This window comes from Quercus suber, unplaced genomic scaffold (genome assembly GCF_002906115.3).
Source record: "Quercus suber isolate HL8 unplaced genomic scaffold, Cork oak 2.0 scaffold_822, whole genome shotgun sequence".
Lineage (NCBI taxonomy): Eukaryota > Viridiplantae > Streptophyta > Magnoliopsida > Fagales > Fagaceae > Quercus > Quercus suber.
Genome location: NW_027070252.1, coordinates 89298 through 114484, shown reverse-complemented (window position 1 = coordinate 114484; position 25187 = coordinate 89298). Strand labels below are relative to the sequence as shown.

Genomic DNA, 25187 nt, shown 5'->3' with positions numbered 1-25187 from the left:
GGGATGGACCTAGGTGGGGCCTAAGGGGGCCTGAGCCCCCAGGTGCAAAATATATATATATATATATATAAAAAAAAAAAAAAAACTATTTTACCACCAAAGAATCAAAAAATCATGTATTTTTGGAGAAGTTAAAGCTATATTTTTTGCAATTACAGTAAATTGGTATAAATTCCAATTTACTGAAGCAAGTTGTTAAAAATAAAATAAAATAAAATATTTTATTAAGATTATATCTCTTCATTCAATTAAAAAACTTAAATTTTCTCACTTCCTTTATTATTTTAACGAGTTGTTTATATCATTTTAAATGAAGCAATAAAAAAAAGAATATTTGATATTGGATGTATTGTAAAGTGAGGTAGTAAAATAGATAAAGTACATTTCTGAGGTGCTAAAAGCTAAAATTTTTAACACTACCACTGTAAATGCTCTAACTTAAAAAAAAAAAAAAAAAATCCTAACTAGCCTATTATTAAAAATAAAAAATTTTGTTTTTGTTTTTGTTTTTATTTTTGTTGGTAAATGATTGCATTTTAATGTATTTAGAAACAACAATTTTGAATATTTAGAATTTATAAATACTACATGGATGCCTATTCAGAATTTTTTTTTCTTTATACTTTGGCTCCCACTAGCTTAAAATCCTAGGTCCACTTGTTCACTTTTTATCCACAATTCTACTAAAAGACCTTCATTTATTTAAAATTATTGAGTCAATTTAACAAATATTTTTTAAAATCATAAGTTAGCTCAAAAATTTTAAACAGATGTAGACATTTTAGCGAAACGGTAGACAAAGTGACATAGTTACGTGTTTTACGCTAGTACGGATTCTTTTTTCGGTCACGTGCAAGAAAAAAAAAAAAAAAAAAAGAAGAAAAAGAAAATCCACACAGTAACACACACGCGACAAAATAGTAGTAGCAATTGAGCCCTTTTCGCTAGTAGTAAAATCAGACGACAAAAATCGCACATCATTCATTCACTCACTCACTCCATTCATTCCCTCTCTCTCTTTCTCTCTCCATTTTTTTAATAATTATGCTAATCGTCATGACTGCCATCACCAATCCCACCTGAAATTCCATTTTTGCCCTCCACCACCACCACCAACACCGAACGGTTCATCCTTTACGGCTCCAAAACCTCCACCGCCACCGCCGCCGTCGCGAAATCTATGTATAGCAAAATCACAATCCTAGGGTTTCTCTGTTCTGGATTGATTCTCGGCGCCGGATAAGGCCAATGCTGGTCTCCGGAATCTTAGGGTTTGAGATCGTGCTCTTAACCCTAATCTTCTTTGTCGGCGTGCTGATTCGCCACAAGTGGAAGGATGCGGAAGCGAAGAAGGAGGAGATCATGAGGCTTGTGGCTATGGCCTCCGAAGAGGCCGCCATGGCCGAGGTCGAAGCTACTGTTCAGTACGGACCTGTTTCAGTCGTAGGGCAATACCAGTGTGCTGTGTGCTATAGTCCCACCACTATGCGCTGCTCTCAGTGCAAGCTCGCTAGATACTGGTTCGTACTTTTGGAATTTTTGTTGTTAATTTTGGTAATTTGTGTTTGGTTGCTTGTATTGTACTCTTTTCGTATTCCTTACTTTGATTGTTGAAGTGATTGAAAGACAATGAAAGATTAGAACTTTAGGAAATGCTGGAGTCTTGTTTGTTGCATTATTTGACAAAGAATCTCTTCATTTTGAGATGGGTGTGGGTGATATTACCATTTAGGGATGGGACAAATACAATGCATAGTGTCTAGAGGGATAATATTCGCAAGACATTTACATGGGTTTAGAAATTCCTCGTCCAACCTTGTTTGTTATTGTGGGTTAGAAATTTGTTTCATTTGGGGTGAGCTTGAGGCTTATGCTTATGAGCTCCAGCCACTTATCAAATTACTGTGGTCATGGTGGAGTCAAGTTTTGTGATTGATGGTACCGTTAAGAGGGTAGACATTCATTAGTGGCCAAGGCTATACTTTGATACATAGAGTTGTTTAAACTATCCTCTTCTTCAATCGGACTTGCAGTCTGTGTGATGAGGTGTTTGTTATTAATTGTTTTAGTACTTTTCAAAAGAGAACAGAATTGTAGTAAGGGTAAATCATTAAGTACAGTCAAACTCCTTTTTGGGTATAAAGCAGTACCCAATGTTCTAGTTTGATATGTTAAGTCCCTGCATTGTCACAAATCACCTACAAGTACAATCAAGTGCACTAGTGTCTTATACCTATCAAAAAAAAGAAGTTGCAGTAGTGTTTTACATAATATTCTGGTAGACACGAATCAGATACAAGTAGAATCAAGTGCACTAGTGTTTTTGATAATATTCTGGTAGACACGTATGGTGAGGATGTAGCATTTACTATCCGAAAGGTCTATTTCATTTAGGAGTGTGAGATTGAAAACCAGCAAGAATTTAGGTACTTTCCTTGTGCTGTAATATTTAGGTCAAAGAACTCACTTGGGCTTTCTGATGATGTATTTTCTTGAGATTTGTGAAGAAGGTGGGATGTCTCTTGTTGATGCATTTCTCTATCTTAGATTAACGTTGGTTGGTAACTATTCTCACTCCTTAGATTGTATTTCCATGTGGTCTTACCGTCTTTTAGTGCGTTTGGAAGGAGAGGAGAGTAGAGGGTATGAGGGAGAAGGAGAAGAGAAGGGAGAGTAGGGTTGTCCTTTCTTCTTGTTTGGATGTTTTAAAAATTAAGTTGGGGGGAATTCCCCCTTTGTTTGAAGAAATGATAAGACATCATATAAATTGACAATCATACCTCCCTTTGTTGTTCAATTTAATGAAATAGATATAAATGGACAACTTAAAAAATTTAATACAAGTGGAACCCCTCCCCTTCCAAATTCCCTCAACTTGGGGGAATTAAAAATGAGTGGTTTGGAGGGGTAGGAATGCCCCCAACTCTTTCCCCCTCCCTTTAAAAAACATCCAAGCAGGGTAAATTAAACCCCTTTCCCTCTATCCTCTCCTCCCCATCCATCCAAACATACTGTGTAATATACATTGTTGCTATGGAAACTTGAAAGTAATATCATCATGCATTCTTTGATGATGATATTGGATTTTGTTTTAGTGAATTTCTTCTGTCATTTCCGGTTGAGCTGTTAGATGAATATTGATTATAATTAAATTCTTTGGTAATCTGGTTGTTTGATTATGCTTGATTACATTAGTTTTTTCCAAGGAATTGAGTTTGTGAACCAGTGTCCGTGGTTGTAAAGTTGTTTCTATATTCTTTTAGGGGATATTATTATTAAGGAAAATGAATTTTATCTATTTACTTGGTTTAGTGTTTATGTTTTTTCTCTCTCCTTTTTTTGGTGTTGGGGAGGGGGGTCTTGGCTGTCTGGTAGGTGGGGTATAATTGTCAGCCTGAGGGAAACTATTATCTTTTTTTGACTTGTCAGACACGTGCGCGCGCACACACACACGCATATAGTGATATGTAGTGGAAGTATGTTCTTGCATAAGTTTTTTTTCTTTAATTTAAACTTAACAATGTTGTGATGGTTAGCATGGATCATTCAACCTGCTCAGATGGATCTCTATTCTTCTAAGATTTGTTAGCTATTCATCACTGGCTCTTAAACTTATCAATTGGATGGTGTAACTGTGGAATTTTAAAAAATAGCTCTATCTCAGGCTTTTGTGATCTCTTATTGTATGTTTCACTATTTGATTTTGGTTGTCTACTGGCTGTAATTTTGCCCCCTTGGGTACTGCTAGGGTAGTTATTCACTTTCAAATTTTCCTATTTGGTTGTAGTTCTGGCAAGTGCCAGATTTTGCACTGGAGACAAGGTCACAAAGATGAATGTTGTCCTCCAATTGCCACCATGCCGTTCGAAGAGGAAAGTGACTTTGATGGGAAATCAATATTGGAAAAACAGTCTGAAATTAATGGTAATAATTTTGGGAGAGAAGAAGAATCTGAAATTTTTTCTAATGCTTCACTAATGATGGATGATGTTAATATTCTATGGTCTTCTGCAGATACCAAAGGACCATATTCTGGATTTGCATCTCCTAGTGCCTCAGTGTCTCCTGGCTCCTCTCCATCTTGTGCTGGAAGTAAACGATCTATAGATATTTCTTCCAATCAGGTCATTAGGTCTGGCACTAATGATGAATTAGAGAAACCTCTTTCTGATGATGTTGCCACTGATATGGTTGGTACAACTGTTAGTTCTAATGAGATGGAACTAACTAAGGCGCTACCTACACAGTCTACTAATGTGGTAAATTATGTAGATGGTATTTCTAGTGCAAGTAAATCAAGTAAGAAGAAATCTGGTCATATTGATGAAAGGGCTGACTTCAAATCACATTTTTCTAAGCCCACTCCAGTTATAACTAATGATGTTAGGCCAACAAATTTTGGCAATAGTAAGCCCACCACAGGATCCACTTTGCCAGGAAAATTAGCTGCAGATGCTTCTAAATTTAGGTGCTCACCATCAGGGTCAGATTCTGTAGCTGATGATGGGGAAGATGATTCTGAATTATTTAAGCATAAAGAAGTGAAGTCTTTGTCCTCTAATGCTCCTAATGGTCGTCCATCTTCAGCCATTGGAGGACAGTCAATTTCCCATCCCAAGTCTGCAAAAATTGAAGCTTATCATGCCTTACCTGCAAAAGTTGGTAGCATCCCAAGCTTGCCACAAAATGTTCGTAATGGCTTGAAAACATCTGTACGAAAAGTTGTACAGCAGTTTAAAGCCTCCAAAGAGTCAAAGCCTAATCTTTTAGATCATGGCAACGAGATTGGTGGGAAGAACAATTGCAAGGTGGTTACAAAAATGATTTATTTATTCTTGATAGGATAATTGTTTTTTGCAAACAGTTTGGGAAATTTCCCTTATTCCAGTATGTGGAAAGTCAAATGACTCCCCATGTATTTTAATTACATGACTCATTGAATCATTTAAGAAATCACATGATTATTAAATAGGTCATGTGATTAAAAGTACACATGGATAATCATTTTGATCACCCCATGGTGGGATTCATGACCATCTGTCCTTAATAGCTGCCTCAATATTTTCTGTGTTATTACTTGTATTGATTATTTTCCAAAAATTGGTTTTGTTTTGTCAGGTAGCCTTTCCATATGAACTTTTCATGAAACTTTACTGTTATGATAAGGGGGAACTACGTCCATTTGGCCTTACAAATTGTGGGAACAGGTAATAAACTTTACAGCTTTGGATTATAAGGCTGCTAAATTTATGTGGAGGAATAATGACTTTCTTGTATAGTGTGTTATTATTATTATTTTTTTAAATTCCATTGTATTTCCCTCATCACTTCATGTCTCCTTAATTTAAAATTTCATTGGTAAAAATAAATTACATGAAAAAATACTGCAAGAATGAGTCATGTGTCTGTAATATATGATGAACTAAGCTTATAGTCTACTTCCTTATTATTGCCTTTAGGTTTCATTTTGAAATCTTTATATAATTAGCCATTTTATTTTTAATTTTATTGTATTGTTAGTATCATTTTAACAAAGGTCTACACTCTTACCACCTTTTAGATATAGATAGTAGAGATTAAACTGAAGAGATTGCCTATAAGGCTATGAATATACTTGGATACTCTCACTTGTAACAGTACGTTTTGTGTTTTGATGTCCTCATGTTCTCTCTTTTCTTTCTCTCCTTTATAAAATTCTCATCAATTTGCTTAGTAAGGCATTTTACTTTCCTCGGGGAAATTTTTTATAGAGCTCAGAGTTAAATGGGTAGGAGGCAGGGGTGACTTTTATGTATTTCTAGGAGGCTGGGCATAAGCCTCAAAGCCTAAATTGTAATTATCATAATTTTGCCCACAGCTATAGATGGTAAGTATGTTACATGGCTGTATACTCCCAGTATACTCAGGTGACACCTCTTCTTTTTATAATATATTTTTTATTACTTATAAAAAAAAGGTAAGTATGTTATGGCTACAATTGAACAGCAGTTATATATAAGTAAAGATGCTAGCTAAAAAAAGGGGTAAAGAAGAGTTGTCATCTAATTATCCATATCCATATTCTCTCACTCCTGCTTCTGCTGCTGCTGCTACTGTTCTTTCTGCCTCTTCTCAGTGTGGAGTTTTATGCTGTCATTTTCTATTCCATGCAATGTATAATAAGAACACAGAAGAATCCTTTGCTTCTTTCTCTCTCTGAATATCTGTGCTGTTCTGAAAGAATGTTTTATTTTTTTTATTTGTTTTATTCATTAATACTTTTTCTAATTATAAACTTTTCTTTTTTGCAGCTGTTATGCTAATGCTGTGCTCCAATGCTTGGCGTATACTCGGCCTCTTACTACTTATCTTCTTGAAGGGCTTCATTCTAAATCATGCAAGTTTCTCTTCATGATTCTACTGTGGGCTTATGAATTGCTCAATTATTAGGACAATCTACTTGTCAAAAAAATTATTAGGATAATGTGCATAATGTCCCTCTCATTATACAATGTTTGTCTCTTTACCAGGCCGAAAGAAGGGATGGTGTTTTATTTGTGAGTTTGAATCTCTAATTCAGAAGGCAAAAGAAGGCTATTCCCCGTTGTCTCCCATTGGGATACTGTCCAAAATACATAAAATTGGAAGTCATCTTGGACATGGGAGGGAAGAAGACGCCCATGAATTTTTGAGGTTAGCCAAGTTAAAAACTTGACCAGTTGTATTTATAAATTTTAATGTGAGAGTCTATCTTTTTTCCTTTTTTTTGCTCCTCAAATGTGTACCACATGATCAGTTACTAAGATGACAGGTATGCTGTTGATACAATGCAATCTGTTTGCCTTAAGGGAGCTGGGGCTGAGGGCCCAGTGGCACAAGAAACAACTTTAGTTGGCCTGACTTTTGGCGGTTACCTTCGATCTAAGGTTCTTCCTTACTTTGATGTTTCGCATAGGCTCATGCACTTAAATAATTGATTGTCTTCTTACTATAGTACAAGTCTTTCTGGTGTTGGTAATAATTCCTGTTTTGAACTGCCATGACTGGGATTCTCAGATAAAGTGCATGAAGTGCCTTGTCAAATCTGAGCAATATGAGCGGATGATGGATCTTACTGTTGAGATAGATGGGGACATTGGAACTCTTGAAGAGGCTCTTACTCAATTTACAGCTACTGAAATCTTGGACCGAGAGAACAAGTACTATTGTGGCAGGTTAGTTCATGTGCGCGCATTTGGATCAAATGCTCATAATGCTCACTTTTATTTTAACAAGAAAAGTCCTGTAGTGCCTTCTGCTCAGTTTATCTGTGTACTGATTATGCGTTCACACACTGATTAGAGTACTTATTTTTCCTGTAACAAGAGAACTCCTGTATTGCCTTATTTGCCTCGTTAGACCTTTTATTGCCATTCCCAACACCAAGATTGTGGTCTGCAACTGTGGTTTATTTTCTCCCTTTTCTTTGGTTTCTTCTTTGGTTGGGTGTTGAAGACGTTGGAGTGAGGAAGTTGGTTTTTTTTGTGCCAGATGGTTAGGCACCTTATTTTATTTTCTTTGTCCAACACCTTTGTTTGAGTTTTTGTTTTCCAGGTAGTTTAGAAGCTTTTATGGAGACTTATAGAATGTTTTTATAGGATGCCAATGAGCTCTAGCTGGGATAAGACCTCCTCACTTTGTAAGAGCTAGGTGGATGGTTAGGTTGTTGGTACATGACCCATTCGTACTTGTGTAAGTACAAAGAAAAAAGAGAACGTTTTTAAAGGAGAGTTTGAGAATACTTCAGACCTCATGTGGTTGTTATCCTCTCTCTCTCTCTTTTTCTTTTTCTTTTTGGGGTGTGGGTGGGGGTGGGGTGAGGGGTAATTACACTGTTAGAACATCATATTAAGTTTTGAACTTGAGACCAATAATTAGAACAAACTGTGCCAAACTTGTTCGTTATGGTTTCTGCAATTTAATCTATGTCATTTTTAGCATTTGATTATGAGTTGTGAAGAGTGAAGCTTAGATTTATGTCAGTAATTTGAACCATCTTTGTAACTTAGTTTTAAAATACTTTTCTCTATTTTCTGGTTGAATCCTCTTATTATTTGCATTATTTTTATTTATAAGTTTGATCATTTGACTTCTTTTTACTGGTTTAATCTAGATGTAAATCTTATGAGAAGGCCAGAAAGAAGTTGACAATATTGGAGGCGCCAAATATTTTAACGATTGTGTTGAAGCGATTTCGAGTAAGTTTGTGATTATTAATTTCTTTTTGGTACTTCATGCTATTTTTAGTTCTAATGTTTTTCTTCAATCCCTTGCAGTCTGGTAACTTTGAGAAGTTAAACAAATCAATTCAGTTTCCTGAGGTCCTCAACATGGCCCCGTATATAAGTGGAATAAATGATAATTCTCCTTTGTACAGTCTTTATGCAGTAGTGGTTCATTTGGATATCATGGATGCTGCGTATTCAGGTCACTATGTGTGTTATGTAAAGAATTTCAATGGGGAGTGGTTCAGGATAGATGATAGCACGGTAAGTTCTCTGTCTATTTTTAGTATCCGTACATATATTATCAAGTTGGGTTCCTGATCTTTTCTTTTATATACACTTCTTCTTTGAATCTTTCTCTTCTTTTGGGTTCGGGGAAATGAGGGACCTTAAGTTCTATTGAACCTTTAGATGGTTTTTCAGAGCTTTCTGGATTTTAACTGCCAAAATCTGCTTGCATCTCAGATGAAAGAGGCAATCTATCATTATGTTCTGAATTGAAATCTTTGTTGCTGATGTTCATTCCATAATGTACGAATATACTAGTGTTTTGCAATCTTGTGGATCATTCTTTTGGATGAGAACTTCATAGAGAGTTGTCTGTGGGTAATTGTGTTTATATGGGTGCTTTAGTTAATGCATGTATTCTTGATTATAATATCTAATGCTAGATGATATTTAGAATGAGTGGCTTGAGTTCTATTCTTAATTTTAGACCGATTGGTGGCACCCATTTTTTATGTAGGTGGAACCTGTGGAATTGGAGAGGGTCTTGTTAGAGGGGGCGTACATGCTTCTCTACGCTAGGTAACATGTCTGTGGAGCACAACTTGCATATTTTTATTTTTATTTTTTATTTTTCTTTCAGAATAGACATCATTTTCAAAATGTTACTATTATTTTATTACTAGGCGCTCTCCACGAGTGTGTAATGGCAGAAGATTAAAGACACAGTCGGTAACACATCAGAAGCCTGCGAGACACAACAATCAATCATTCCAACTAGACGATTGGAGAAACCATTCGATGCAAAGAATTTCAGTTATTGATTCATCGAGCGAGAGTTCCTCCCTTTTTAGCTGCTCAGACGCAAGTTCTTGCAGCACAGCAAGCATCAAAGAAGACTCTGCCAGCACGGGAGACTTGTCTGATTACATATTTGGTGAAGTGGGACCCAGTTGGTATAACAATTATGGGCTCTCATCAGACTCGGTTCCATCTTCCTCCTATGAAGACTACGATGCAGATCCAGAAGTGGACAATTACGATTGGAGGCAAGCATCCCGACGGAATGGCTGGAGGGAGGATTTGAATGGGGATGGAAACCCTGCAATTTTGTATACTGACACAACTAGACACCGTAGAAAGTCTTGCAGCCAGTTAGGTTGTAGTAGTACTAGTAGGGACACTGACTTTGGGCAATTTGCCTTCGTTAACCCTTCTGTTGTAAATTCTGGTGTACCATTGAGAAGAGCAAGTGGTGACAGATCAGCTCAAACGTTTTATTGAGGTTTGAGTTGTGAGATGAAAGTAAGCGTTGTCATTAATGTTATTAAGGAAAAAAAAATATCAATCATTAATTCTTAGCTACCCATTCCCTGTTCTCCAAGTCTTTGATCTTTACTTTTTCTTTCTATATATATATATATATATGATATTTACCTTTTCTTTTGGCTTGAATTTTGAACTTGTCAGGTCTCCTCTTACAAGAGAGGTGGGATAATTTACTTAAAAATATTTTTCTTGAATCGTAAGTTATCATATTAACAAATATCAATTGTGAAAAAAAATTGTGAAAAATAGGATTATGAATGAGAGGTATATAATTATATATGGGAAAAAAAGAAACAATACGGAAAAGATAAGAGGGAAAAAGATTAAAAAAAAAAAAAATTGTGAAACTGATGAGTCGTCAAGTCCCAAACCCAAATACAAATACAAATACAAAGAAAAGAAGTGAGAAAACAAAAGCAAATGCCACTACTATCATCAATAACAACTCCCAGTTACTATAACCACTACCAGAAGTTAATAAACCACCGAATCTCAGCCTCAATCGTGGCCCTCGTTGGAGCCAAGAGAGCGATGGTGACTGCGAGCAGTAGTAGCAAGAGTGCAGGTGCGTTCACGACCATCAAAGAGAAAGTAAGCTTCGAGAAAGAAATAAAGAAGAGCAAATTCATCGCCATCGCTGGCCCTATCTCCGACGAGCAATCCGCCTTCTCTTTCCTTTCCCAGGTTTTCCTTTCCTTTCCTTTCCTTCCCACCCATTTTGATCAATTGCCCAATTATAATAATAACAATAACATTGCTTTACTGGTATGGTATGGTATGCCACAATTCCTATGTTGCTTCTTTGCTAACACTACCACCTTTGATTAATTTATGATGATGCTCTTTATTACTCATCTTTTTGAATGCTTCATAGAATAAGCTTGAATATTTTGATTGATTTTTAGGTCCGAGATCCACGTGCTACTCACAACTGCTGGGCGTACAAGGTGCTACATTATTTTATTATATGCAATTTACTTTGTAATAATAATAAGCCTAATTGGGTTAAGCTTCTCAGAACAACAACAACAACAACAACGTCTTCGCTTCAAAAAAAAAAAAAAAAAAAAAAAATAAGCCTTGTCTCAAATTTGTTTTGGTTGGCTATGGATCCTTAACAGTTTAACTTGTCTTGTTACCTTATAATATTTTGTAGAAGGAAGGCAGTTTGATAGTGAAATCTTTTATGTTTCACTTTCACATGCATGAGTGATCCCTCCTCACCCCGTGGGTTTATAAACTTGTTCGTGTTCTTCTTTCTAGCGCAAACTTGTGGGGACCTTGTTGAGGGTTTCAGCCCTCAACATTAGACTTATAGTTTTTATGTCCTCAGAATGAGTGCGGATGCGTCGTTCAAAGTCGGAAGAATTTGGGAGGAATAAGTTTAAGCTTTATTTGATAAGTTTCTATGGCCACTTTTTTTGTTGATAAATAAATAATACTTCATTGAATAAAAGAAAGATAATACAAGGAACCAAAGCACACATGCAGTGTGCTAAAGACAGCAGCAATAAAAACTACAATGCATGAAAATTACAATAATCAATCAAATCAACCAGAGAAACAAAAGTGAAAACACCTGAAGCATTTGTCCACTCAAATAAGGTGTGGAAAAAAGATAGCTTCAAGTCACGGGTTGATCTCTCACTTCCTTCAAAAGAACAAGCATTCCTTTCTCGCCAAATACCCTGCATAAGACAATGAGGGATCATAGTCATAGCCCAGATTACCACAGATCTATGCCTGTTGAACTTACCAGGTATCTAGAAGTTCTTTAAACCCACTTGGCATCACCCACTGAACCCTGAATAATGAAAACACCATGTTCCACAACTCTCTAGCTATAGGGTAATGCATAAGTGAATGATCAATAGTCTCCCCATCTCTCCTGCATATGCAACACCAGTCAACCACAACAACTACGCCTCAAATTATCAGTAGTTAAAATCCTCCCCAAGGCAGCCGTCCAAAGGAAGATACTAACCTTTGTTGGAAATTTACCAAACGGTTTTCCAAGGGAAAGAGAGTTGGGTAGTAGACTCCCTAATAATTTCCTATTCAGAACCATATGCATTGCATATTTGATTTTTCTGGAATCTAAACAGCATAGACTTCCATGCAGAAGATGATGGGAGTCCATTAAAGAAGGTCGTCTTTGACATGGTTTTCTCAATTTACTGAATTTAGTCCCATGTTGTTCTCTTCTGCATCTCAGGTTGGAGATCAATATCGGTCTAATGATGATGGTGAACCGTCTGGTACAGCTGGCAAGCCAATACATTCTGCTATTCTTTCTTCAGGAATAGATAGAGTTATGGTGGTTGTGATCAGGTAAGCATTTCCATGACTTTTTCCTGAGTACATATTGTTATGTTGAGTTCTCATGTGTGGATTCTCAGCTTTAAATTAGTTGTGTTATATACATAAGCTTTGGTTGGTTATATTTTGTTGCACTTCTTGTTTTTGCTCCTTCAATTAAATACTAGGTATTTTGGAGGCATCAAACTAGGCACTGGAGGATTGGTCAGGGCCTATGGAGGAGTTACATCAGAGTGCCTAAGAAATGCCCCAACTTGTGTTGTGAAATCTAAGGTATTGGATTTCTTTTGGGGTTTTTATGCGTCTTTACTTATGAGTTATGATTGCCGCTGCATGCTGTTCCACTTAATTAAAAAAGTATGTGAAGATAATTACATATATGTCATGGAAATTTGTTAGTTAATTTTGAGGCTATTTATCATTGGGAAAGGAAATCTCTTGGGATAAATAATTGGAATGAATATGATTGCAGGTTCCAATGGGTGTGGAGGTTCCATTTGATCTTTTGGGCATTCTATACCATCAGGTGATCTGAGATCATATTACTTAGTTTTTTTATGCCTTCGCATGGTTTGAATTATGTATATGACAAAACTGATCTGGAAAGAAAAAGTTTCTCTTTGACTGTCCATAAGGACATTTTTGGTTGCTATTGATCTTCATGATAAGTCTCTGTCAATGAAATAGTTATACCTTGAAAAAATGTTAGCAGAACATTTTGATAATATCTCTGTTACTCCTAGTTCTTTTGAATGTCCTCCTTCTTCTATCTCTTTTCTTATTTTACCATCTATTATGACCGGGATAATTGAAAGATAACTTAGTTGATTCGAGGTGACTAACTTCATGAACCTGAGAGGGAGAATATACTTTTTGGGTTATTTTTTGCTTGCTTCATTCATATTCCTCTACGTACTAATGAGGAGATAGCCTTATCACAACCACCTCCTAAAACATAGGATCCAAATCCTATTTGAATTTAAATACAATGCAACTCCTGTTTAAATTTAAATACAATTTGAAATGAATGCAATGCTAATCCGCTAATTTCCTGCATGATTTTATTTGAATTCAACTTAAGAACTTTATTTTAACCTAAACCGATCCTTATCTTGTGTTGTTTGAATTCTGGACATAACATTCACTGTTACAAACCATGTGATTATGAACTCTTAGAATGGAAGTTTTGCTAGATTACCTTCTCTAATATTAGCCACCATTATAATCACATTTTTCTTTCAAGCTTGTCTAACAAGGAGGACTATTGACGTGGGTTCAATTTGTGGCTTGAATTGCCACTGAAGCCCACAAGGCCCATTGCTTGTAAGTCGGTCAAGTATGACCGAATACAACTAGGAATGTAACTCCTAGTGTTGCCGACCTATGACATATATAAATATATATATATATATATATAAGGTTTGTGTTGTACGGAATAGAGAGATCAAGAATTCTATTAACCTAGTAAGTGCAGCCGCATAAGAGAAAATAGAGAAAAAGAGAGGCAGTCCACTTCTATTCTTATTGTATTTGTGAGAGAGTGCTAGGGTGTAATTGGGATTTGGGTTTCTTGAGAATGTTCTTGTGCACTATTGTATCTCCCAATTTTTATAGTGAAATTTCTTTGTCGTCGTTGTGGAGGTAGGCAGTTTGCCGGATCACTTAAATTTTTGTGTTCTTTGTGTGTGCTTGTTATTTAATTTCTGCTTATTTACAGTTATTGATTGGAGTCCTGTGGTGCTATCTGCACAACAAGGACATAATTGAGTGGGACTTATTTGAAGACTTTAGTCAATTCTTTCTAATTTAAGTTCTGACTTTATCCTTTTCTGGTATAAGTGAATTGATGTTGATAAAATTCTTTTGGGTTAAGGTATAAGTACATTTATGTAATTTAATCTGTGAAAAGGAACAGATGTAAAATGCTATGGTTAATGAAGTCCTTTATTATTATTTATTTTTTGTGGTAAGTATCAGATGCTTTTTTTTTTTTTTTTTGGTTGATAAGTTATCAGATGCTTTTCCTTGGTGAAACCTTTTTTTTTGGTATGGCAATATATGGCATAAATGGAGACTAGAGACCTTGCATCTTTGAAAAGTTAAACTTAATGTTTGCGTACTCATATCTTGTGCTTGGTATTTACAGTTACAATCTTTTCAAATTGAAGACATCAAACAGGATTATGATACTGGTAAAGATGGCATCAGCATGGTCACTTTCAAAGTCGATTTTGACCGGGCTGAGAAGTTGGAGGAGGCTGTCAAAGCCAATTGTAGCCGAGATTTGGTGTTTTATAAACACTGAGAGACTTGGCCATGTCTTATATGTGGGTGCGGACATTGTGAACATTATTGGCCATGTCTTATATGTGGGTGCGGACATTGTGAACATTATTGAATCTGTCATCAAGGCAGCACTTTCAGGAGCTGGTATGTTCAACCCTTTTTCTCCTGCCTTGCTCCAATGATGTGCAAAATATGTCAGCAGATTTGCAGATAAGCCTGCCATTGGTTAATTTATTGTTTGAGGGAAATTCATAGAAGAATTAATTACAGGTAGATGTTTAAGATAAATATTGAATTATTCTTGAGAGGTGGTGGCGATCTGAAAACTTATGAACTGTATATATGATCTTTATTTCATACAGATACCCTGTTTCTAATTTTACTGGCGTTGTTGTAGATTTGTTTACTCTGTGCACTGTGCTGATCTTTATGCTGTTCAGCACATTGGTGCCTTCCTACATCTGTGAAAGGAATTATAAAGTAAAAAGACAGCAGAGAAACCTCACTTTTAAGTTGATTTATGATTTGAATTAGTATTCTCTGTAACCTGAGATTGGTTGACCAATTTGTACTTCTTTATCTTTTTTCCTATGTCATTTTCAATGTGAGGAACGCTATATTTTGAATGTTTGTTTTAATATTATCTATTAGTAGCTTAATGTTTGATTTAATTAATGAATGTGTAGCATGTTGGCTCATTGCAGTGTAGGAAGGATAGAAGCATGATCCTGAGTTTGGCTGAATTTAGAGCTGGTTTTATAGTTTGTACTAAATAATGTCTCCCCCACCCCCATGATCATCTTCTGTGGCTACCATAGGTAACTGCCATTATTTTTGATATCTTTGATTTTTTTTTTTGGTGGGTGGGGTGGGGGGGGGGGGGGGGGGGGGGGGAGGTGTGGGGAGGGGAGAACCCTTAGGGAGAAGGGTGGGGTGGGGGTCTTTGCTATTTGTTTTGTTTAATTTTGTATTTTGTGGCCTTCATAATTTTAAGTTTGGGAAGTTAAAAAGTCAACATTTCGAGTAAAATGACCTTATCTAATATTTTGAGGACTAGATGACAATATGCAAGTGATTCGTTATTTATTTTAGGTAGGGGGAAAGAGAATATGACTCTTTACAATCTCTACCAAGTATACTTAGGCTAACTTGAGACATTCTAGATAGTAGCAACAAGCCAGGATCAAAAGACTCTGTGTGGCTGCCACATTCAAGGGTCATTTATTTATTGTTGGAGGAAAGGCAGAAACGTAGCATCAAAAGGGCTAGTTTTCAGTTTGATGGGGGTGTGATGAGGCATGAATAATCGGTGGTTCAGATCACGCTCTGCCAATTTTTTTTAGTCTTATGGGGAGATTGAAGCACCATTGGCAAGTTTTTTTATGGAATGGGGGGGATTTGAGAATGTTTGGCAAAGATGGACTTGCAGAAAGTGGGTGTTGGTTGCTTGGAAGTGGCAGTCATGTGGATTGGTGGAGTTGATTCTAATTGAATTGGGAGCATAGGTATGTGGTTGATTTTTTTTTTTTTGCTTACATCAGGTAGGGGAGGGGGGGATTTGAACACATGCTCTATCCTTGGAGAATTGGGTAATGCCATTGAGGTACAAGATTCTTGGTGGATATGTGGTAGTTTAGCAACTGAGTCAATGTGTATTTAGGCACTGTTGGCTGGGGCAGGAGTTGGTTGCTTGGTGAAAGTGACTTTGATGAGTTGGCTGTCTTGGCAGTGTTGGGAACGGGATGGTAGGCAATGTGGCAATGTGGTTTTTACCTGTGTTTGCTAAGAGGGTATTTGGATGGGAGCTTGGCAATAGTGGCATCTTGGGGCTTTGGTAGAGAATATTGAGTCAGCATCCCTGGCAAAGGAAGAAACTGTAGCCGGGGAGGCGAAGTGGCTTGGGCAGAGATAGTATTGTCTGAAGTATCAGTGCTGTGGTCGTGTCCAAAAGTTTTCAAGCTGTTTAGGCTCGTATTAGTGCTTGAGAATGGCAATGCTAAAACAATAAATCTATGACCAAACCCATCTCAAACCTATTTCACACCATTTCCACGTTCATTACATCATCACTTTTGACCCCAAAAACACCTTTAATAATTAATACCTCATATTTTCTTTGCTTTTTTCTCTAACCTGACGGACTCTCCTTCTCTCTCTGATGATGAGGAATAAATGTTAGAATGGAGAAGAATGAGATGGGTTCCGTGACCATGAGAGTCAATGTTAAGTCTTACAGAGAATCCTGAGAGAGAGAAGGCTTCCTTTGACTCTAATGGGTCACGGACCCATCTCATTCTTCTCCCATTCACTATCATTTATTCTTCATCATCATCATCATCAGAGAGAGAGAGAGAGAGAGAGAGAGAGAAGAGAGAGAGAGAGAGAGGCCCCTTTGAGGACGCATCCATAAAATATTAAATTTAGATAGGACCATATAACTGTAACAAATTACAAACCATAGGATCGTTTTTCCATTACTAAGATCGACAATAGAACAGCCTTTTGCAAGCTGATACGACTAACTAAAAAACAATAGAAGAGCCTTTTACAATTTGGTACAAGTAAAGAATGCATGAATCATGATGCATGAAAAGTGAAGCCTGAAAATCTGTAAGACTAACAAATATATATGGACTTGCTAGAGCCTGCAAACAAACTCAAATAAGAACCATGCAGGTTCTATTATTTACGAAGACTCCAAGGCATTGAACCATTAAAGAAAAGGCTAGGCGAAAGATGAATATAAATGTTACGGGTCCAGCATTAGTGGCTCAATTTGAAGGGGTGTAAAGAGGGAAAAAAGTGTTGGTATAGTGGTTGGGGTGGGCATTGGAGTAGATGGAGCGGAGGTAGTGTTGCCTAGGGAACCGTTGGGATGGTAGGCAAAGATGAAACTTGTGCACTTGGTAATGGTGGCAAGGTGAACTAGGGGACATTTGGTTGGTTGGCAGTGTTGGTAACGGATCGGCAGATAATAATAGCAATGTGGCTTTTGGCAGATATGAAAATTGGGTGCTAGGCAATGGTGGCAACGTGGGATTTGGCAGAGTTGGCGTGGTAGGCAACGTGGCTTTAGGTAGTGTTGGTATTGTCGGTAGCGGAGGTAATGTTGCCTTGGGCAGAGAAAATTGTAGGCAGTGGCATTGTTGTGGGTGGAGCAGCTGGTGTGCCCAAAATGTGACGAGCTGCTAGACTTATATTGGTGCTTGAGAGTGACAATGCTATCATCAAAGTGTTAGAATATGAGTTGTTTTTGTGTCTAGTGGCCAGTTCTATTGGACACATTGAAATGCGGACACATGTCTGTATCTTAGCGTATCTAGTGGAACTGGTTACTGGATAGAAGCCTCTCCCTTAGTATATAATAGTAATAGGTGATCATACCATAATATGATGCATCTTCACCTATATAATAACACCCACTTGGTGGATAGTGTTGCTTCACCAACCATCAGCAGAATTAATTAAGCATTAGAGTTAGTTCTTTACAGAAGATGAGTGTTTTTTAGATAAGATACAACTCTTGGTAAATAGACATATTTCTTTTCTAGAGACACGAGGAGTCTATAAATACTGAGATTCCTCATTCATTGTTACAATACATAATTTATTCTCTATGTCTGTGTTGGTGATTCCTTACCATACACAATAAGGAATTAACACACAGGTGGGAGGAAACAATGATTAGAAAATCCCAGGGATTGATAGAAGTTTTTCGGATCTGGTTCACTTGAAGAGTTGGGCCTATTGGGTAGATGTTTTTCTTATTGAAGAAACCATGTTCCATAGGAGTATTTACAGTGGGTGAAGTACGGTGGGTGAAGTGTTGAACAATCATGAGGATATGAGTAGCCAATACAAGTTTGATGGGATGTGGTTGGAGGAATTGTGAACAAGCTTTATTTAGAAAAAGGTAATAGCTAGTTGCTAGTGCACACACATTATTGCACAATGCGTTCTTGAAAAGATGAAGGGACTATACGTATTTTGTCATGTTCTCATATTTTGTCATATTCTCTTGCCATGATTTTTCTGACAAAATCTACTTTACACATTTTATCATGATCTCATATTTCGTCATGTTTTCTTGCCATGATTCTTCCGACAAAATCTACTCCACATATTTTGTCATATCTCATATTTGTCATGCCATGATTCTTCCGACAAAATCTACTCCACATATTTTGTCATGCCATGCTTCTTCCAACAAAATCTACTATTTAGTAAAGCTCCTACACCTTTACACGCATAAATGAGTTTCTTTTGGCTTTTTGTTATTTCAAAGTCAATTAAATTCTTTGCTCCATGCGTCTCAAGCTTTCTTTGGTTTGGAGATTCAGACTTAGCTCCATTTATTGAAGTTTTTGAGTCAAAAAGGAGAAAAAAGTGCTGATCACCGACTACTATTCACTGATTACTGTTTATTTTTACTGTTCATGACACTGTTCATTAACAATTTCAGGTTGGTCAAATCATGATTATTTTGGTAAGTAATACCAAACATAGACATATGTCCCATTTTATCAATAATTTCTTGTTCTAAAAAATTATCAATAATCCATTCATAAATTTTATCAGTAGAAACAGAAAACTGAGTTTGAAAAGGTCTTTCTTCAAACTGCATATTAGGAGGAGTAGGTTTTGAATACTAATTTTTGTAAGAAACATGGGTTTGGAATTTCTAACAAATCTTTTAATTTCTGGAAATCATTATCAAAAACATTTTTAGCAAAAACAGAAGAAACAATGTTAGAATCTGTGTTTTCATCAGAAGCAATTTCTTTTTCATTTCTTGAAATAGTGTAAGCATCATGAGTACTTGTAGAAGTACCTTTAGTTTTAACTTTTAAATCAGCAAGCATTTTTTCAACAATTTCAAGAGTTTTAGATTGGGAGGTTTTAAACTTAAATTTGTTACCATGATCTGGGTAAATTAATCAAAGGTTTCTCAGTTTTGACAGAAACAGATTTTCAACATAAGCAATTTTTCAATAGAAACAGTTTTTTCAACAATTTTTCTTGAATACGGTCAAGCTGTTGACCAATAATATGCAAAGATTCATTAATAAAATTGTTTTGTTCAATAAGACTAACAATAGGAGTTTGATCATTAGCAATTCCACTTGTTAACCTTACTGCTCAAAATGAGGCTTATATGAGCCACTATGCTAACCTTATTTCTGAAAACAACCTTGTTTCAGAAAATAACCTTGTTCCAGAAGAGAACCTTGTTTCAGAAGATGACCTTGTTACAGAAAATAATCTTGTTTAAGAAAATAGGCTTTTAGATTCGTCTTGAAGCCTATATTAGTAAACTCTTTGGCAAAGAGGATATCTATTCAAAAGATAAAATGACTATAATGGACACTGATTATGCTAGATTGAGCCTTAAGACCCAATCTATGTTAAGAAGTGCTTTTGCCAACTTACCATCAGATATAAAATCCGTATTCTGAGAAGCAAGGCTATGTTTAGGTCTTTCGACCTACGGTTCAAATGTTTTAAGAAACTTGTTACAGCCACTATTCTTGATCCTGATGAACTAGATGAAGGTGATGTGTTTATCTAGTTGGACTAGGAAGAACACTTTGGGAGTACTCTCAGAGTGTATGAAAAGAAACACCCATTTCCTAGCCTCTTAATTAATTATGATGATGGTTCATTTGTTGCTGATGATTCAGAAGATGATGATGATAGAGATCCTAATGGCTTTCCCAAATGTTTGAATATGGCTTTATTAGGTTCTTAAAATTAACAAGCCATCACCCCCTTCTTACCACCGTTGGCACCACCCTAGACGTAAAGTGAATTCCCAAAACCTGACTGTAAGGCCTGTTTGAGCCAAGAGAGGGCGTGTAGGGCATGTGTGTGATATAGGGTTGCTTAGGGTATGTGTTATGAAATGCAAGGTTGTGAAAAAACATATAATTGAGTGTTAAACCTAGGATGTATGATAAGTTGTGGAGATCCAACTCCTCTGTCAGCTCCAGGACTAGTTGTCCTCCTGATATTGTAAATGAAGAAGATCACACTGTTGAAGATCATGAACTCCCTAATTTCTAGAAATGGAACATTCCTAAAGTTAGTACTAAAACTATTTACATAACTAGTTGGGCTGAAACCACTTTTCATTCCATCTACAAAGTGAGAACTGTTGAACAAATATTTTCTATTTCAAAAACTCATGAAAAATGTTGCTTGTTTTTTAAAAGAAATATTAATAATTTCATTGCTAAAAAACTCAGTTATTTGCATATTGGCATGGTTCAAGTTGCTATTAAACCACTTACTAGAAAAGAATAAATGCTTCTGTTCTCATGTGTTTAAGAGATGCTAGATTTAAGTACTTTAAAGATAGCATTCTTGGTATGATTACTGCTTCTTTGTATGATGGTCCTGTTTATTTCAACTGTTATCCTAACATTACTCCTGCTTTGGATGATCCTAATATTGTTAAAGCTTTGACTTTGAATATTGCTTCATTTGGGTATATCATGGACGAAGGTAGGGAAGAAATATAGTGAAAGAGAGTGAGAGAGAGGAAAATGAGGTTTCTATATTTTCATTATACAATGGTATTTATAGCTTTGAATCTAACATATTGTTAGTTCAAAAAATAACAAAAGAAAATGTTAACAAGTACCGTGTGGTGCTTATTAAGATTTCTCTATATGGGTCTCACTTAAAAAAAGGAAAAAAGTTATAAAAAAAACTGCCAAAAAGATAAAAAAAATTGTCAAAAGCTGCAAAAAAAAAAAAAAAAAAAAAAAACTGTTGTTATTGCCAAAAGTTGCCAAAAAATTTGTTGTTAACGGGTACTTTGTGGTACCTGTTAACACAACTCAATAACAAATTGGGATGGGTTAGGAGACTAATTCCTGTAACGAACTTCAATGGCTAGTAACAGTGGTAACAAAGTTAATAGCACTAACAGAATTTTGAATTTGAAGTCACACTTGCTCTCACAGCAGTACTTAGCTATATCAAAACACAAAAATTCACACTACAGTAGTGGAGCTAAAGGTAAAATTTTTACCCTCATTGCTACAGTGCACTGTAGCTTAAAGCTAATTTTTTTTTTTTTTTTAAATTTATAATTTTGCATTCACACTACTTTTTCTATTTTTTTTTTTTAATTTATTCTTTCTAGCTTTCATTCTCCTTTCTCCATGTCTCTCCTCACTGCCTCTCCATCTCTTCTTTCTTCCTCCATAGACCCAATACCAGTCGAGAAAAGAAAAACAAAAATAGCACCCATTGTTGAAATCAAAAACCCATTAAAATGCACACAACCACCACAACAGAGAACCAAGCAATGGAGTGGCTGGGCATGGGTGATAGAAACAAAGGAGAAGAAGTGAAACAAAGAAAAGAAGAAATGATTAAATAAAAGAGAAAAAAAGGAAACTTAAAGGAGAACCAAATAAAATAATAGTTTTTATGTATAAACTTTCATTGCTATTTTTTTTATTTATGGGAATGATGGTGGTTGTGGTTGTATGCTAGTGGTTGAATGAAATATTATTTTATTGTAGTGTTTATATTATTTTATTGTGTTAAAAGTTAAAATAGCTCCACTGTAGAATAGTGGCGGAGCCAGAAATTTAGGTTGGGGGGGGGGGCAAGATTAAAAGACAAGATTGGAAGTAAAAAATTAATCTAAAAAAATTAATCAGTATTAATAACAAAATAAGTAAACAACTATATGATTGCGTAATTGTTATACAGAATCTAACATAAAATGTAAACTTAAATTTATTTTTTCACATCTAGCTTATTTTACTCAATTGCTCTTGGCGATTTTTTATATTTTGAAACCGCTGCATGATTTATTCACACTCAATAGTCTTGAATATATTTTTCTCAATATATGTGACTAAGCAATCATTCATCACTGATCTCCTATTCGATTGTGTAATTGATTTTTAATTATGTTCATTACTGAAAATGCTCTTTCAACAGTGGCTATTGTAACTGGTAAGATCAATGCCAAAGTCACTAATGAGTAAACCAATGGATATGAAACATTCTTTTTCATTTTTACCATATTTTTAGCAAGCTATCCAATTCTTTTAACTGCTAAAAACTATTCAGTGAACTGCATGTCATGGATGTATGTCTCAAGTTGGCAATCCAAGAAAAAAACTTGACACATAAAAAAATTCTACAAGTGGTTTTGTCTAGTCCATCAAGTTTACTAAGTGTGATTCATTAATTTTATATATAGAATTGTACTAGGAGTAGAAGTCTACTACTACTAGAAAAGTTGACAAGGTAACGTGAATTTACTTAATTGAGATTTTTTTTTTTTTGTAGGAGAGGGGTGGGGGGGGTCAAAACATGTGAAAGTTCAGGGGGGCAGGTGCCCCCCCTCCCTCCGCCCCTGCTGTAGAATGTGAGAAGGTAAAATAGATAAAGTGAATTTTGTATAGTTAAAAAACTAAAAATTTAGCTCTACTGCTGTGGATGCTCATTACAGAAATGGTGTGAAGTTTAACCACCTTTAGTAAGACGACACTGTATTGTTAAAAGGCTAAAGTGTGCTGAGTGCCAGACACGATGCCGTGTTGCTATGGTTGTTTGAAATCGGTGTCGTGTGATCGTGTCTAACAGTAGAAACTTTGAGAAGCTGTGAGAAGATGTTGTAGATTGAAAAAACTAGGTGGCTGATGGCCATCAGTGATAGGTATTTTTAGTGGGAAAACGTTAAAGGATTTTGAGGACTGAATAAACGATATATGAGTTTGAATGTTTGATGGAATATTATGGTTGGAGGAAGTATGAGGAAACCTTGGTTAGTTCACCTTCCAAACTAGACTAATTGTTTGTTTAAAAATACCAGTCAACCTAAAAGGATGCAATTGTTCCAAAAAACATAAAGAGAAGAAGAAAAAGAAGAAACAAACCTACTGCTTATATGAGTCTATCATGAGGCACTCTCTTTTTTAACTAATAATAATAATAATAATAATAATAATAATAAAATTTACAGAAAGACACTTTTTCTTTATGAATACACTGACTTGAATATTTGACTAATTTTCATGTGAAGCTTAGTAGATGATGGTAATTTACATTTTGAAGAGGTTTTCAATAAGGTTTTTTTATATGCCAAGAGCAATTATTTTAGCTAACTGTCTGGTATCATTTGGTCTTTTCAATGGAGACTTATAAGGGAATATTTGACTAATTTTTCATGGGACACCTAGTAGATGATGATAATTTATATTTTGAAGAGGTTTCAAATAAGGGGTCCGTTTGGATTGAACTTATTGTTGCTAAAACTGAAAATTAAAAACTGAAAACTGAAAATATTGTAGCAAAATAATTTTAAAATGTGTGAATAGTACCATGGGATCCATTTTTAATATTTTTAAATGCATGAACAGTAACGTTATAGTACATGAATAGTACTGCTACAGTGAAAATTGTCTCCTGCACAGTACATCTGTGTGATTGTACTATTCATGCGCTGGAGGGAAAAAAAAAAACAAAGGCATAGAAACGCAGACGCGGGTTTGGAAAAAGTGGTATCCAAACCCACACAAAATCTTATATATGCCAAGTGCACGCAATTCATCAGCTGATAGTCTGACATCACTTAGTGTTTTCAATGAAGACTTCGAAGGTTCAAATTTTTCTTCAATTGTAACCATTGAATTTATATATAAAAAAATCTTATTAAGTTGGGCAAAACTTATATATAATTGCTTAGGTGTTGGATATTAGATTATTCAATTAAATTCAAACAATTGATTGTATTAATCAGTGAAATATTAACGCTTTTCACTGTTTCAATTACAATTAAATTCTTTATTTATGTTTTGAATTTAATAGGGAAATTTAACGTACTATAATAAAGAATTGTACTTAAATTTTATACTTAGAAGTTTGTGTTCTATTATGAAATTTATAAATTACTAGTATATACTAGCATGTTTGTGCATGTTAGTATACATGTCAATTGGACTCTAGCTAGGCCCATTGTACTATACTTATACTATATTTTATATTTATTGCACACATATTACTTATGCTGCCTATGTATAGGCAACATCATTTTGTATAATTTTATGGATCAACATATAAGAGAATTGATCCTTTATTCTAACAATGCAGTATACGAATTAATTATAAGTTATACGATATGATAGTTTACAATCCATAAGTAACCCATAATTAATCTCATTACATATTTGTTTACAATCATTTTTTTCACACTCGTACACTTTTCATTTGCATAATCCTCTTCCAAAAAGTATGACAATTCCATTTGAATTGACATAATTTCATTAGTATGCTTGCACAGTTGCATGTGCAATATACACTTTGAATCAAAAACCAATGCAGAGAAGGTTTTGTTAAGAGAAACTTGGATTGTCGAGTTTAGACCTTTTCAAATAGGAAAAAATTGTAGCATGTGTGTTTAATTTGGAGGGAAGCATGTACCCATTGGGTTTTTATAGAGAAAATACATTAAATATTTAAGGATCCAGAGAAATTAAATTAATGAGTTGTCACGGGAAAATCTTTAATAGATAACATCTCTCACTTGATTAGTTAGAGTTTCACTTATAAACTAGTTAGACGAATGGCTTCAATTCTCGAAGGTCAAGGGACTACATTATGGTTCAATTTTTATACCAAACCATTTGGTATATATGGTGCTTGAGCCATCTGGCTCTATCCATAATTTTTCCTTTTTCCTTTCTGTTTTTTGTTTTTATTTTTATTTTTATTTTATTATTAGCAGATATCTAGTCTAACCTGTGTCATTTATTACCA

The 25187-nt window shown here is 35.4% G+C and overlaps 2 protein-coding genes across 2 annotated transcripts; both read left to right on the top strand.

Annotated features, from left to right (window-relative positions):
* Positions 1-969: 969 nt before the first annotated feature.
* LOC111998573 (ubiquitin carboxyl-terminal hydrolase 17) lies at positions 970-9852 on the top strand. Its single transcript, XM_024030661.2, has 12 exons — positions 970-1520; positions 3788-3924; positions 4015-4808; positions 5119-5207; positions 6291-6376; positions 6510-6672; positions 6791-6905; positions 7036-7193; positions 8132-8216; positions 8295-8507; positions 8989-9050; positions 9155-9852. The coding sequence occupies exons 1-12, from the start codon at positions 1249-1251 to the stop codon at positions 9750-9752; spliced, it is 2772 nt and encodes a 923-aa protein (XP_023886429.2). The 5' UTR covers positions 970-1248; the 3' UTR covers positions 9753-9852.
* A 103-nt stretch (positions 9853-9955) lies between these two features.
* LOC111998574 (uncharacterized) lies at positions 9956-15028 on the top strand. Its single transcript, XM_024030662.2, has 6 exons — positions 9956-10481; positions 10703-10744; positions 12013-12128; positions 12284-12389; positions 12589-12642; positions 14263-15028. Exons 1-6 carry the CDS (start codon positions 10218-10220, stop codon positions 14419-14421), a joined length of 741 nt encoding a protein of 246 aa, XP_023886430.1. The 5' UTR covers positions 9956-10217; the 3' UTR covers positions 14422-15028.
* The last annotated feature ends 10159 nt before the right edge of the window (positions 15029-25187 follow it).

Coding starts and splice junctions, on each gene's coding strand:
- LOC111998573 (XM_024030661.2), top strand. CDS start 1,249: ATGCTGGTCTCCGGAATCTTAGGGTTTGAGATCGTGCTCTTAACCCTA. Junction 5,208..6,290: donor CTTACAAATTGTGGGAACAG/GTAATAAACTTT, acceptor TCTTTTTTGCAG/CTGTTATGCTAATGCTGTGC. Junction 6,906..7,035: donor GCGGTTACCTTCGATCTAAG/GTTCTTCCTTAC, acceptor TGGGATTCTCAG/ATAAAGTGCATGAAGTGCCT.
- LOC111998574 (XM_024030662.2), top strand. CDS start 10,218: ATGCCACTACTATCATCAATAACAACTCCCAGTTACTATAACCACTAC. Junction 10,745..12,012: donor ACAACTGCTGGGCGTACAAG/GTGCTACATTAT, acceptor TCTGCATCTCAG/GTTGGAGATCAATATCGGTC. Junction 12,643..14,262: donor TGGGCATTCTATACCATCAG/GTGATCTGAGAT, acceptor TGGTATTTACAG/TTACAATCTTTTCAAATTGA.